The sequence below is a fragment of the Sesamum indicum genome, linkage group LG2, assembly GCF_026168435.1.
Source record: "Sesamum indicum cultivar Baizhima isolate 11 linkage group LG2, ASM2616843v1, whole genome shotgun sequence".
NCBI lineage: Eukaryota > Viridiplantae > Streptophyta > Magnoliopsida > Lamiales > Pedaliaceae > Sesamum > Sesamum indicum.
This window is the reverse complement of record NC_142658.1, coordinates 16,961,320-16,977,301: the sequence shown is the minus strand read 5'-3', so window position 1 is coordinate 16,977,301 and position 15,982 is coordinate 16,961,320. Positions and strand designations below refer to the sequence as shown.

Below are 15,982 nucleotides of genomic sequence, written 5' to 3'. Positions count from 1 at the left end.
TTGTCATGAAATTGTGTTGTTGAGAATTGCTACTGTTAGAATATTTAGGATTTGTGCATATCTTTTCTTATATGTTTTGGATAGCTATCTTTGACTGTTATCCACTAAGTTGTAGTTATCACTTAATTCCACCACTATACATAGAGATGGAATAATCACGAATAAATATTACGTTTTCGTTTCCTTTCCTACTTTCGACATGGTATAAGAGCAGGTTCAAGCAAAGAAGTGACAAAGAAATTATATATATATAATACTTGTATATATATATATATATATATCTTCTAAAAAAGGATAAAAAAAAGAGAGAGAGACCTAAATCCTAATTACCCAAAACCGCATCTGCTCCGCCGCAGGTCGTTGGGCATCCACTGCTATCCTTCTCCACCCGCCCCGCCATTTTTTGCACCCCAACACTGCTTCTCGCGCAGCCGTCCCAGCCACACGCACCTTTGTCTGCCCCCCCCCCCCAATTGAGCGCTGCCACAGCGATCAGACCTGTCGCATCGCCAGTCCGCCGTTCTCCGGTAAGTGATAGCCTATGTGCTTTATTTTTAATTGTTTTTTTCTCTTCCCTAATGCTCCACAATTTGATTATTTAGGAGTGAGATGTTACCCTAAGATTTGTTCTCTATACCCTCTGCCCGTGAGCATGTGTCTTCCGTTTTTGCTAATGGCTACTGTCGACCAAAAAGGTGCTCTTGACACCACTGCTAAATTGAATGGTCAGAAATATATCCTTTAGCCCCAAGCCTTTAGGTTGTTTCTAGGCTATCAAAATAAACTGAAACGCATATTGACTTCTCCACCCACCTCGCTGATTAATGAGTCATGACGTGGCTTCTAAATAGTATGGCGGAATCTATTGGTGCAAATGTTATGTTTCCAACTTCTGCTAAGGTAATGTGGGATGCGTTATATGATATGTATTCTCATGACAAGAACATGTCACGTGTTTTTGAAATGTATGAGACTTTGCTCCTTCAAACAAGATGGTCGTACAGCTCCCGACTATCTCCGCCACACTAAAGGGGACACCTGATGAGATTGTGTTATATCACCGGTTGAGTTGTGATGCTCAGAGCTCAGTGGAAAATTTTGGGGTGGCCAAGTTCTTGTGTGGCCTTGACAAAAATCTGAAATTCGTTCATGATCATCTCCTAGCTAGTGACTATGTCCCTACATCGTGTCCTCCATGTTGCTACTAGTTCTTCTGAATCTTCATTTGGAACAACCACCGAGTCCTCGCCCATGGCATTTCGTTGTAGGGGTCGCGGCTCTTCCCGAGTCCGTGGTGGTCGTGGCCGAGGCTCCAATACTTCTACCAACTCTCGCTAGTGCACTAATTGTGGTCAAATAAATCATATAGCAGAAAAATGATGGCTCAAATATGGCAAACCAGAATGAGCAGCTCCGGAACCTTCTACACATGAATCACACTTGGTTACCCTTAGTTGTGAGGAATATGAGCAGCTCCTCCATCGCCCTTGGCTAATTTAGCTGCCCCAACCACATCTGCTTCCTCTCCGGATGCCTTTGTTGCATCACACGGTGAGTGTTGGATGCTAGATTCAAGTGCTACTACACACATCACTGGTAATCGATCTCATTTTTCCTCTCTATCTACTCATACCTCTCTCCCGTTCGCTTAGCTCATGAATCATACTCTACTATATTTGGCTCTGGTACATTCATCCCACACAGACCATTTTACCCTCACTAATGTTCTCTTTGCCCAAAGTTTCGTGTTAATCTACTCTCCATTAGTCAACTTACCAATCCACACAATTGCTCAATAACATTATTTCCTTCTTATTCTGTGTTCCAGGATCTGCAAACACACAGGACGACTGCTGGCGGTCATTGTCTTTACTTTCTAAACACATCTACACTTGTGGATGCTCGTGCTCTTTCTGTGCGTGCCTCCCCTCTTCCCCTCGTCAGTCATCTTGGACATCCGTCCTTACCTACCCTAATGAAAATCTTACCTACTTAGTCGACTAGCTCAGAATGTGAATCATGTGAACTGGGAAAGCACCAATGCTAGTTTTCCACCTCGTATTGACAAACGTAGTTCCTCTCCTTTTAGTTTAGTTCATTCTGATATGTGGGTCCATGTCGTATTGAGTCTATTGGTGGTTTCCATACTTTATTGCTTCTGCAGATGATTACTCTGGAACGACGTGGGTCTATTTACTCAAGGATAGATCTCATGTCCCTACTATCATAACTTCCTTTTGTAACGAAATAAAAACCCAATTTTCGGTCAGTATTCGTTTATTTCGTATTGATAATGCTCTTGAGTTTGTCTAAAAAGTAGTTTTAGTCTTAAGTGATTCCAATGGCATTTTACATCAAATCTCTTGGCCATATACCCCTCAACAAAACGATGTACGGAACACAAACATTGCTATCTTCTTGATATTGCTCGACCTATAATGGCACATATGCATATTTCCAAGTCCTATTGGGGACTGCTTGTTATCTTATTAACCATATGCCTTCCCGTGTTCTCAGTGGGGATGCTCCATATTCTTGTTCTTTTCCGTGGTAAGCTCCTATTTCGGGTAATTCCTCAGGTCTTTGGGTGTATGTGATTTGCCCATGTACAATCTCCTAATCTTGATAAACATTCTCCTCACTCTGCTAAATGTACATTTTTAGGGTATTCACTGGCACAAAAAGGGTATCGGTGTTACTATCTTAAGCCTCATCAGTCCTTCACCTTTGCAAATGTGACCTTCTTTGATTCCAGTGCTTATTACTCAACAAACTCTTTCCCCGCCGTTCAATACCTCACTTCCGTTACGTGTCTCGGCAATGCTATTCCTTAGCATACAGAACTATATACATGACCATTACAGGTGTATCCCAGACGTAATCGTTCAAGCACTACCACGTCTGCTGATCCACCTGGTCTTCCTGTCACTGCAGCTCCTCGCACCCCATCCGCTACATCTGTTCCAATTGCTTTTCGCAAAGGTAAAAGGTCGTGCAGTGCTCATCCCTTGGCTCACTCTTTTCCTATCAGTATCTTAGTCCTATTATCATGCTTTCTTTGTCTCCCTATCATGTGTTTCTATTCCTCATTCTTATTGTGAAAAACTTCAGGAATCCGGTGCGTGGAAGATGGCAATGAACAAGTAGATGTTTGCTCTCAATTCCCGGGGACATAGGAGCTTGTGGACGTACCTCCTAACCTCATCATTGTTGCTTGTTGATGGGTATTTACCCTCAAATTTTGGGGTGACAATAAAGCTCGCGTGGTTGCAAAGGGTTTTACTTGGACATATCGGGTAGATTATTTTGAAATATTTTTCCCTATTGCACGCCGTAACTCCATTCGTGTATTCGTTTCCTGACAACTAATCTCAACTGGCCAATGTATCGGCCGACATAAAAATTGATTTCTTATACTGTGACTTGAATGAAACCGTTTACATGGAGCAACCTCCTGGTTATGTTGCTCAGGGGGAGAAGCAGCATATAATGTGCAAATTGAAATTGAAGAAAGCTTGTGCAAATTGAAATTGAAGAAAACTATTTATGGTCTCAAAGAAAGTCCTGGAGCGTGGTTTGATAAATTCAGTTGCATTATCCAGACCATTCAATTTAACAAGTAGTGCCAAGAGCATTTTTTTCTCCAACAGTAGCCATTAGGAAAAAAATGGAAGAAACACACACACACACAGAGGGAATAGAGAACAGATCTTAGGGAAACATCTCAATCACAAATATTCAGTCTGCAGGGCATGAGGGCACAGACAAAAAGCAACAATGGTGAATAGAGCACTTAGGCCATGACCTACCGGAGAATGGCGAATTCACGGCGGCGCTCACGGCGAGAGCGCAAACAGAGGCGCCAGGGGGCGGAGGCACAAACAGAGGCACGGGGGGGGGGGGGGGGGGGTCAGATGGGAGTTTGGGTAATTTAGGGTTTAGGTCTCTCCTATTCTTTTCCTAAAAGAAATATATATAAATAAGTACATGTATATAATTTCTCTCTCCTTTTTTTTTTTGGACGTTCTCTTATACCATGTACAGAATAGGAAAAGAAAAGAGAATGTTGTGTTTATTACCGATCGTTCCACCTAAACATATAGTGGTGGAACTAAGTGATAACTGCAACTTAGTGGATAACAATCAAAGATACCTATCCAAAACTAATAAGAAAAGAAATGCACAAATAAGAAGGATATTCACAAATCCTAATATTCTAACAGCAATAAACCGGTGGACATTCCTATAGATTCTAATCCTGATTTCTGGAATGATGACAGTAATTATTTGGAAGACAAGACAAAGTATAGAAGACTTGTTGGCAAGCTAATCTGCTTAAGTGTGACTAGGACTCATATCTCCATTGTCGTTGGCCTAGTTAGTCAATTTTATGGATAAGCCAATTCATTGGGAAGCTACTCTAATAATTTGAAGTATATAATGGCATCCCTTGGTAAAGGGTTATTATTCAAGCGACATGGACACAAAGATAAAAGCTTATGCTGATGCAGACTATGCTGGGTCAAAGGATGATAGGAAATCTACTTCTGGATATTGCACCTATGTTGGTGGCGTAGTAACGAACAAACTACAGTTGCTACATCAAGAAGAAAGGCTGAATATTTGGCTATGGTTCAAACCACTAGTGAAGTTCTGTGGTTAAAGAATCTGCTGAAAGAGCCGGGTTTCATGTACTGCTGACCCTGTACCTATGAACTGATTGTCAGCTATTCATATTGCCAGTAATCCTATTTTCCAAGAGAGGACAAAACATATAGAGGTCGATTGTCACTTTGTTCGTGAGGCTGTCATGAGTCAGAAAATCTGCACTCCCAGATATTTTTACCAAGCTTTGGCAGCAAAGAAGTTCGATATTTAAGTAACAAGCTGGGCATGATTGATATATTTGCTCCATCTTGGGGAGTGTTGGAATATTTAGGATTTGTGCATAGCTTTTCTTATTTGTTTTGGATAAGTATCTGTTATCCACTAAGTTGTCCTTACTACTTAATTCCATCACCATATATAAAGGTGGAATAATCAATAATAAATACTAAGTTCTCTTTTCTTTTCCTACTTCCTACAGCTACAACTTTATTTTGGTTTTTGTCAAAATCAGGGATGAGTATTTTATTCGGCATCAATTATGAGCAAAATCCAGGAGAGGGGAGACCATATAATTGACAGAATATGTGACCGAAATGGAATGAGGAGAGCTTCCCTCTAATTATCCACAAATGGACACCATGTGTCATGTGCCAAACTTCACGGGAAGTGGACATGACAAGTGGTTCCATGTGAATTAATGTGAACCTCAAAGCAAATAAAATGAGGGAAAAGCACCAGTAAGAAGTTGACCTGCAGAATGCATCCATCTGTGCATGCAACAGTTTGTTAGAGAGCATAAGTTGCCCTGCATTTCTTGCTTTATTGTAGAAGGTGAGTTCAGGACCAATAGCCTGCACAATAACATATAATGAACAAATATGTAAGCAACAGTGCCTCAGAAATATTTCATGCATTTCTAAAGTGAGTATTAAACTTCAATATTCTGGCGATCATTATCATCCCCAAGTTCCTCAAACAAAATGTTACCAAGATGGTTAAATATATCAGAAAGTTCGTGCAAAACTTGGCACTTATATGGCATCAACAGGATGTATGTTCCTCGGTCCTCGGCCATCCCTACATATAGGCATAAAAACCAATTTGAAATCCAACCCCTGGACCCTTCAATGAGCCTATCCATGAACTCCTCCATAATTAAACCATCGAAATCCCACTGTGTCTGCTTGTTATTAGTATCACTACGAGTAATGGTTCTCAGATGATTTATCCTTAATTGGTGTCGTTTTTAACCAACTCATGAACATCCTCATTTTACTCATGAATGATGACCCAAAAGTTCAGGTCTTGACTCTTAGGCAGAAAGTAGACCCTAGAAAATATCAAAGCGAATAAAAGATGCAATCATAAATAAGTTTGCTAAATCTCATAGATATAATGTTTATTGAACGAGATAGGTAATATAAATTACTTACTAGATAGACTATTAGCAACTTTCCATTTACTTCAAGTATCAGAATACACTACAGAGCCTAACATGCATGTTGCCAACAAGTCAATAACCACATTTCACTATAAGCATTCAAGCATCCACCCTCCTTCATGTTCCAAGAGGAACGTTCATATTACTTCAATTCATGAATTTTATGAATTAAGAACTAATTGTATAGGATCTTAAGGGGGTGAAAATAATAACTCATTGACTAGTTCTAAAGCTGTGATAATCATTCTTATGCTAAATGTATTTTTATTAAGAAAGGAATAGAAGAAAATTACAGATAAGGGCTTCAGCGGTTCAGTTAATTGGAGGACTACATCATACATAAAATTGTTGATTATAATATGTCTAAAATGTTGTTGTTATTGCATGATGGATAATTCCTCCATTCAAAAAATTAAACGTACATTAACTTAACTCATGACTTTGTAATTGTAATCATTATATAATTAAATTCATATATAGACAGTGACTAGTTAGTAGTTCAAATAAATATGCATTAGATCACATAAGTATGTTTTGCGAAATTTATGTGTTAAATTGAAAATTGAGCAAATATAAAAAAATTTGGTAATCCTTACAATATGTCAATTTCAAGAGTGCTTTAGGATAGTAAAAAAAAAATATCAAACATATAACATATGGAACGCACTGTAGAGAAAATTTGTCATCCAACCTTGAAACTGTCAAAAGAGAGAGAACGTAAAATTTGGATTATGATCAAATCTAAGACAAAGGCCTTTAACTTAATTATCATTGCAAAGGAACAACGAAACTACTGAAAGAAAATATATATGAAGAAAGCTAATAATCTCAATAATTAAAAGGTATTTCGCACACAAACAATAATGATTTGAGCTCCTATAGTAATTGAACTTTATTGTTATCATTTCTTATGGAATAAAAATATTTCTCGATGAGATATTCTATAAATTAATAAATGGATTTCTTATGGAAACACATTTTCTAAATAATGGTACAAGCCTTTACTAGTATGTATAAGAGAAAACATCTAAACACAATGTTTTATTTTGACAATACAACATGATTATTACTTAATTTAGATGTTTATACATGTCATGTCTACACATACATAGGTTTATGCATACACAAATATCTATATGTATTTCATACAAGATTATTACTTATATGCAGTATATCTCGATATATAATGAAGGACTCCGCAGGAGTTATTAGTGTACGATAGACTATAGCAGGAACAACAATGGAGTCCATACATACATATAACAAAGTTGTAACCAAGTTATACATTTGGATAGGATGAGTACTACATGTCAAGAAATATATATTGAGAAAATTATCCATATATTTTACATATCAATTATACATTACTTAGTAGTAAAAACTATTAAAATATGGATTACTAGATTATAAATATAAAGCTAATATTAAAATATCAAAAGAAGAATGTTAGATAAATATAATCATACATGAATAATATATGCTCATTAACTATTAAGTATATTATACATTTATTTAAATTTTGGTATATATCAGGATATGAATATGTATTAATTCATAGGCACAATAATATCACAAATAAATACATGTATCTTATATCATAAGTTATATGCTTAGGAAAATTTAATATATAATAGCTATTAATATAACTTATATAGGTAAACGTATAATTTATGCATAACAAATATAGGCGCATATATTATCATAATAAACATTTTTCTTTCTACATGTGCACAAAGTATCCAACTAAATAAGAACCAGTGTTTAAGTTAGGGAATAACAACCAATAAACACTCCCATCTACAAAACCTGTCAAATGGAATCACTGACACAATTTATTGCTTGTTAATTGGAGACACCAGATTATGGACTCTGTCACATCATTCTTTTTCAATCTTTATCTGAGGCCCAAATTCATTAAATTTCCACCCAGATATAAAAAACATGATCAAATCCGTAGCAAAAACTATTGATTTTGGACGGTAAGATCCTATTGTCTTTGCTTGAATGAGTTTAAAAAATTTTCCATAAGCCTTGCTGGAGAATTCAGAAAGAAACAAACTTTAAGCAACAGGAACAGATGCACTCCTCAACTGGTGTCATACCTGTAACTCAAATATCAACTCTGTCGATCTGCTAGAAACAGCATTTTGTGATGCATGAGTAGTAGTGCTTCTTCCTGAATTGCGATCAGAAGGGCTTCCATTTTCTCCCTCTAAAAAGACGTTATCATTCTCATCAGCTGAATAGCAACTATTGGCTCCCAGTAAAATGCATGAATCTAAGTACGCCCCATTCTGGAATGATGAATAGAAAGGAGAAAGTTCAGATGCAATCGGAGCAGTAAGTTTAGATATGCATATGAAAAAGAGGAGTTACAGGAGGACCTACCCTGATGGTGACATTTCTGAATTGCAGTTTCTTTCCATTTCCAACATAAACTAAAGCTTCCATACTCGGACATGAGAGATTTAATCCCCATCGGTCTTTTAGGTACAAAGTCCCACCTCTTCCATCATATATAAAATGTTCAAACCTTTCATCATCAGCAACCAAAGGTTTCTGAGGTGAAATTGAGAATTCAGCAGTGGCTTGGCAGAAAATTGGCTGGTCAAGTACAATAGCGTCCAGAAAATGCGAAGAGTTAGCATTCTCATCATTTGACACATCACTACGAACAGTTGGGACAAAAAACTCAACAACTGCAAGCAAAAAATCAAGTGCCACAAGCAATTGTGGCCTCTGGATGCACAAGGAAACGAATGTTGAACTTTCATGGAATCTGGCATCAAGAATTAGAATTGCTGGAGTGTACTTTCTTGCATTGTTTGCCAAAGGATTGCTCTCAACAGTATTATGATCAATGTTTCCAGGCACAGATTGTGAAGGACTGTGTCCATCTACATCAGGCTTTCCAAAGGCCAATTTAAGCTCCTTTTCTGTACCTTCACGATCATCAACCACCACCAAATCTTTCAGTGTAGCTGATAGAAAACCTTCCCCCACCATATTAGACTTGTACAAAAGCCAAACTCCACTCACCTGATACATACAATCCTATTACACTGTAGCACTAAAAAGTTGAAGAGCATAAGAGGAAAAGCCAATCAAATATAAAGAAAGCAGGCACATCGGATCAAGGACTGCATAGATATGTTAATATCATTGCACAACTACCTTCAGATAAAAATTCTAGCGGAAACAAAGATATATATGTTTACATCTTTGCCCAACTACCTTCAGATAAAAATTCAAGAGGAAACAAAGTAAAGGAATAGTCTCACATCCGGCCAGTCTAGAACCAAAACCAAAACAGTATGCAGGTGTCCCTTATTGCTACTACACTAAACACTATTCTATCAGGTCAAGCAACACATGATCACGCCCAAGAATACCTCTCCTACAGGGTGCTGCTTGTATTCAATGTCTCTCAAAGCACATCAACAATGCAAGGCCTCCTAAGGCTCATGATTGGCAATTTTCAGTAGCTATAACAATTGTTTTCACCATAATATAAGAAATCAGTTAAGAATATATCAAGATTCCATGCATATTCTGTCAACAACTTGTGTTAGATATTCAATGTATAGCAGGGATACAGAAAAGCATTAGAAAGCATGGTTCACAGGGAAGAGGACTCAAACTCCAAAGACTATGATATAACCCAACTTTTTAGCCCTTCCTGGTTCTTTTAGCTCCTTAACCATCAGAACTCTAGGAAACATGAGATGCAACTAGGATCTTTTGTAACAAATATGTCATTGCTAATTATAATCATTTTAGCCATGAGATATTGCTAGTGCAATTAAAACACAAACAAAAACATATTTATGTAAAAACATCCTAAGAAATGGGTAGAAGATGTTTCACCATATATACCGTGTAACTGCATAAAACACCACGAGGTTGGAAAATCTCAAGGGTGGTTGATGATCTACCTGTAGAGTGGCAAGAGATGCATCCCTCGAAACACCATAATGAAGACAAAGTTCAACCATATTAATATGGACAGAAACCTTGGTTGCGACCCACGTTCCACTCACTTGAATTTCAGCTTTTGCAGGATCTAAAGATTGACTACCAGTGTGTCCCACAACATCAATTGAAGGGGACAAGACTTCATCTTTCAGTAGAGGCATAACATTTGGGGTCTCTGAAATATTAGCTTGTGCACATTCGATGATTATTTCATACTCTTTGTTGGATAAAGCTGCTTTGAGTTCTTCAATCTGAAATTTAAAAAAGAAGGCCCAGTTAGAATGGAAGAAAAATAGATAGTGCACAGTAGGTATTTAGTTTAATAAGAGAAACTTCTATCAAAAGCCTCAACTCCAAAGGATGCAAAGCAACATGAAAAAGCCATCAGCCTTTACAGATCTTAGGCCTTGAGATTGAAAGAATGATGTAATAAAAGACTTGCACTGATAGGGGACAATCAAAAAGTAAAGATTTCTAAGCTTGGAGTGCGATACCGTAACAGCAACTTCTAAACTTGGAATTTGATGCACTAAGTCACGTAGTGACCTCCGAATGACAAAGGAAACACCCTTAACATCTTGAATTATGCTCTCACCCAATTCTGATCCTGAGCCAACATTCAAGTTGATATCTTCAACCTGAAAGGACATCCAGATGTGATAAGGACATTTATCTAGAAATTAACAACAAAGCAGAAGACCTTAGCAACTATAACAATATAGCACCAAACTTTTTACAAAATTGCAAAGAATAAGAACAATCCATAAGTGCCTGGAAAGGATAAGTTAACTTTCAGACCAATGGAAATCAAAAAGGAAATAGAATTTTGCAGACAAGACCACATCTAATTCTTCTCATTTCTAGTCTCACCAGTAAACAAGCATGAAGGTGCAAAGCATCTTACAAGAATTTTCAAAATGTCCACATGTACTGCATTTATTTCGGTTTTGCTTCCACCAAACCACTTAAATGTGTTCTGGACGGTGATTTGGACAACATCAAGCTTCAAATAACTGCAAGCAAAGCCAGATTATATATGAATCACATCCCTGAGCTCGCACCCATTGTTTAGTTGTAAGTAACTGCTCTGGCAGCAAGCATATAGCACTTAGAGCAAACTTCAAACTCACTCAGAGCTATTTGTTCTTTTAGGCATTACTATGATTGGCTTCTTAAGTGAAAGATCAAACTTTACTGCAGGTGATCCTTCAATTTCACTTCTTGTAAGCCACTTCTCTGAATTTGTCACTTGATCTTTTACTTGGATAACATCCTTGGAATCACTAGGAACAAGACCCATAAAGTAGCTGATAACCTGAAAATGATTTCACAAAATCAGAGCAGATACATCTTTTAAGTTCAGGAGGACAACAAACTGTAGACTAAAAATTGAGTCACCTCCTGAACAAAGCGATTCAAATAGACAATTCGCACTTCAGACAGCTCCCCTTGGAGGCTGTAGTCGTAACCCTCATAATCTTCATCATCAACATTATAGGAACAAAATACCAGCTGCAAATTCACAGCAGGATATTCGCAACTCAGCATGTGCTCAGAACATATGTTAATCCAAAGTCAAGACTAATATAATTTTAAAAAGATGCAAGTTTAGCAATTCTCGAACAGTTTTAAAAAAGATACATCAAATGAAACAAGAAGCTGAGTTTTAAAATGATAGAAAAACTGCTTGCTTCATGGGGAAAGTTTTGGGAGCCTGGTAACATCATCTTCTTACAAGGTCAGCAGCCCATCTTGTTTATGAATCATACATTTCAAAGCCTGAAATATATGTTGAAAAGTTTATTTAGTTGTCTGGATTTCAGAATTGTGTATTTAGAGGCTGTATCTCTGAATGTACATATGATAGCTATTCGGGCTATCATCTAATAAATGGAGACTGTACTGTTCTAGGGATGCTCTAGAATTTGGTTAGGGAAAGATCAAAGCTCCCATTTTTATGTAGATCACCAACATTATACTTATCCCTACTGATTCAATGAAAAAAACACAATAGATTCAACCCACCTCTGTGAAAATAGAGAACTAAGGAGAAACCTAGGGATCTTTTCCAGCAGCCTTCTTTGCAGTTTTCTCAATACCTAGCCTTAATTACAAAGAAACTTATCTAATGCTACTACTAAAATAAAAATCAATTACTCAAATTTCACTCGTTTCAAAATTTTCAAAAGTACTTCAAATTGAATAAAAGTGTGGAATTTTATTTAGAATTTTCAGGTACATATTCTTTAAAATATTTTTTTAAAGTTCAAAATATTATTTTACATATTTTTCATATACTATTTTAAAGTTTACTGTGCAGTAGTAACTTAAAAAAAATCTTAAAATGTTCCAGAACATTTCTACAAAATTAATCATCTCGAAATGTTATTTGACAATTTATTTTAGTTAGATAATATTATTCATTCTCTAAACTACTTACATGAATTATGACTATTAAATAGTTTTCTTCTTTTATTGTTCTTTTATAACTAATACTTATTTATTATTAAAAGAGTACTTAAATAAGGTACGAATGTAATGAAAGCACAAACACTTATGAGATTATATAGTACATATAGAGGTACAGATATAGATAAGATCATATATAGTAAGATATAGATTCTGTTGGAAATGATGAAATGAAACTAATAAGATTTTTATGGGAAGTAAACATGCAATATGACTCGCACCAGACTCATAGAATAAAATGTTAAAAATTTAAACAAATAAGGACACATAAGGAGACAACTGCAAAGCACGATTAACACAATACAGATAGTAGTGAAAACCCATTTTTATTGAAAAGAATTAAATCAGTAAATCTATGCATCTGATAGCACTAGGCAAACTATTAGGAAAACCGTAAACCAAACAGATGCCAAGATGAATGCAGAATATAAGTAACAACTCATAAATACCTCGACAAATGAATTTCCACCAGGATTCCTCATATCACAGGCCCAGAAATACATATGACTGTCACGGAGACTGTCATCACTTATTCTGAGATTTCCAAGGGATGCTTTTATTCTGAAAGAAGAAGGAAACACCTGTTCCAAGGACGGAAATTTTTCAGACGCATGCGAGCATAATATCATAATTCTGCTACCAGAGTAAAGGATGGCATGTGCACCTTAATGTCAGTAAGAAAATTATCTTGAGTCAAAGTAGCAAGTTTCGAATCATTTTCCTTCATCAAGAATATCTCAGCACGAGCCATATTCAACAGTAAATAAAAAATCACTCTGGATTTCCCCTTCCCTAGAATTGATTTAACTACAGGCTCTTCCATTCGAGCTGAAGCCAGACCATCATTCACATTTTCCTTGGACACATCATTTGGTGCAACAGCTGTTGAAGGAGTATCAGTTAAAGTTTCAGAGCTATCCTCCGGGGTGTTAATAGCATTTACGAATTCCATGATTGCTAGTATAGTAGGCCTACGACAGTAAAATGACAAGGTAGAGAGTGTGACTGTCACCTGAAACAAAAAAAAGGGCAAGACTATCAAGATATATGCCAAATGTCCTAAGTGCAATGTTTTGTATTCTACTATGAATACGCATTACATATGGACTATATAAATTTATGTCATTTATCCAACCAAAGCAATCAGTATTTCCGCAGCTATGGTTCCCATAGATGATACAGACTGAATTTCATATGTCAAAGATGGCAAGCTATTCAAGAAGTGGAATTGACTTTGGTAGCACCTCATCGAGGAGATTATTCAAAACTTTTCTCATCACACCATTTCCCAGGGGTTCTCAGATTGGGTAATGTCACTGCACCAATCTCAACCTCAAGTGGAGGATCATTCAAAGACATGAACAACATTAAGGTGTTGTTTAGGATAATCCTTGATAGCACAACCATTTATCTGGAAATGATATTTTGACTATAACTGAACAATAGATGAGATAAAAAATAATACTAAACTATTTTCAGCAAAACATAATAGTTTCCAGTTGTGCATCACTCTTCCAAACTATCTGCAGAATCACACACATTTACGTTGATAACTTATTTTGGGTGTGTATTTGTAACTCCCAAGTGATCAATATAGATATACTCTGTGATAGTGTTATGTTAACAATGCATTACCATGCAAAGTTCTGGGTCCCTTCAACTCTCTCTCAGATATATTATCTAACGTGACATCCGCAGCCTCCTATACAACATATAAATTTCTCACACGACAGAGCATTGTGTTTCCATTAAATTAAGCAGGACTTCAATTGAATTTTTAATTTGTTTAGACTGTAATCAAACCTATGCATCATAAGACTGCTTCATAGTGAGCATATTGTGCATGGTATGGTGGAACATATAGACATGAAAGATCATGTGCATCAGATCATCATGGTGATATCAAGGAAATACATGGTACCTGTAAATGGTCAAACCTCATTACAAATACAAACTTACTTGTTTATCAACGTTGGAATAAAGTGATGAATTCTGATCGAAAATAACTATCTGAGCTTTCACAAAACTGTCTAATGCATCAGTAACCCTCATCTGACCAGCTTCCGTATGAGTCACATCAAAAGGCAGTAGCCCAGCAACACGCGTAAAACTTGGGGCCTTCAAGTCTGAGCTATCTGCTTGTTTGGTAATACGAGAGTTCAGATACTCCATTTCATCACCTGGTGAGTCAGGTACTGAATCATTAAGTTCCTCAGACACCTCATAAAACTCGTCATCTCCTTCATCTTGGCTAAAAACATTACTGGCTTGAGTTGGAATTTCAATATTATCTAATAAGGAAGGTAGATCTGCATTCCTGATGAATGATCTTGCTAGGTAACTGATCTGGGATGTTCCGTTGAGGCGAACTAAATCCACTATCTCCAAAGCTTTAAGAACTGTACCAATGAGAATATCATCTGCTCTCATCGACAGTTCAACCTGCATCAGATTTATTCAAACAAGTCAACAAGTAAACCAATGCACGAAATGCAAAATAGAAAAGATATGAGGATTAGCCTTACCTGTCCACCAATTGCTCGAAACTCAAGTAATCGCTTCTCCTCGGCAAGCAGCAGCTTCATAAAACTTGGATCACGCTACAAAATAGAAGCAGAAGTTCATGTTCAATGGTTTAGCAGGACTACATACCATGCAAAAGTAGCCTGAAAAAACTACCATGCTCACCATGCTGCTATAACTGAAACTTATCTTCAACTCATCCAGTACACCAGTCAAAAAAAATTTCTCCACCTTTGATGCATCCACTGAATCACGATTCTCAACTTCAGAGTCTTCTGAATCCGACAAGGTTTCAATTAGACCAGTAACAGGAGTAGCTCCCTGCACATACGTTCAAGCATTCTTCCACATAAGCAACATATTCACCATCAAATCATGAAACCACCATCCATTAAACCAAAAACAATCTGATAGCATGAGCTCATTCATCACAAAAACCAAATAGAGAAAATTTTGTGCTAAATCGTCTCTAACTCCTAGAAAGTGCATGATTAGTGGCTTAAACTTCAAACTTAGTCACTGAATTAGCACGCAAATACAAAAAAACGAGAAGAGATTCAGAGGCTGTAACTCTGGATAGGCAGCATGAGCTCATTCATCATAGAAATCAAATGGAGAAAAGTTTCTGACAATTTGTCTCTAACTCTAACTCCACCAGAAAGTGCACGATTAGTGGATTAAACTTCAAACTTAGTCACTGAATTACCAAGCAAATACCAAAAACGAGAAGAGATTCAGAGGTTGTGACTCTGGATACCTACCTATACTGGATGCCTTTGACTGCACTAAATGCAGCATTCAGCTGCCTCTCAAAATCATCTCGATCTATACCTCCACATGTTATATTCCACAGATTCTAAATTAATTCCCCTGACTTCTTGTAGAGAAGTGGTTGTTTTATACTCAGTATCCCAACAAAAGTAAGAGTAGGATGTGTATCTAGGATAGTCTCATGTTCAACTCCAG

General features: G+C 36.8%; 1 protein-coding gene across 1 annotated transcript in view; it reads right to left on the bottom strand.

The window, feature by feature from the left end:
• LOC105155975 (pleckstrin homology (PH) domain-containing protein) overlaps positions 1-15,982 on the bottom strand; it is a 64,954-nt gene that overhangs the window by 24,757 nt on the left and 24,215 nt on the right. Inside the window, exons 22-34 of the mRNA XM_088877708.1 lie at positions 15,182-15,337; positions 15,019-15,093; positions 14,453-14,935; positions 13,158-13,505; positions 12,943-13,074; positions 11,423-11,536; positions 11,155-11,339; positions 10,929-11,037; positions 10,519-10,662; positions 9,985-10,275; positions 8,438-9,088; positions 8,152-8,343; positions 5,359-5,459 (exon numbers count right to left, since the gene is read on the bottom strand). Coding sequence (XP_088733834.1) covers positions 5,359-5,459; positions 8,152-8,343; positions 8,438-9,088; positions 9,985-10,275; positions 10,519-10,662; positions 10,929-11,037; positions 11,155-11,339; positions 11,423-11,536; positions 12,943-13,074; positions 13,158-13,505; positions 14,453-14,935; positions 15,019-15,093; positions 15,182-15,337 — 2,981 coding nt within the window. The remainder of the gene's footprint in view (positions 1-5,358; positions 5,460-8,151; positions 8,344-8,437; positions 9,089-9,984; positions 10,276-10,518; positions 10,663-10,928; positions 11,038-11,154; positions 11,340-11,422; positions 11,537-12,942; positions 13,075-13,157; positions 13,506-14,452; positions 14,936-15,018; positions 15,094-15,181; positions 15,338-15,982) is intronic.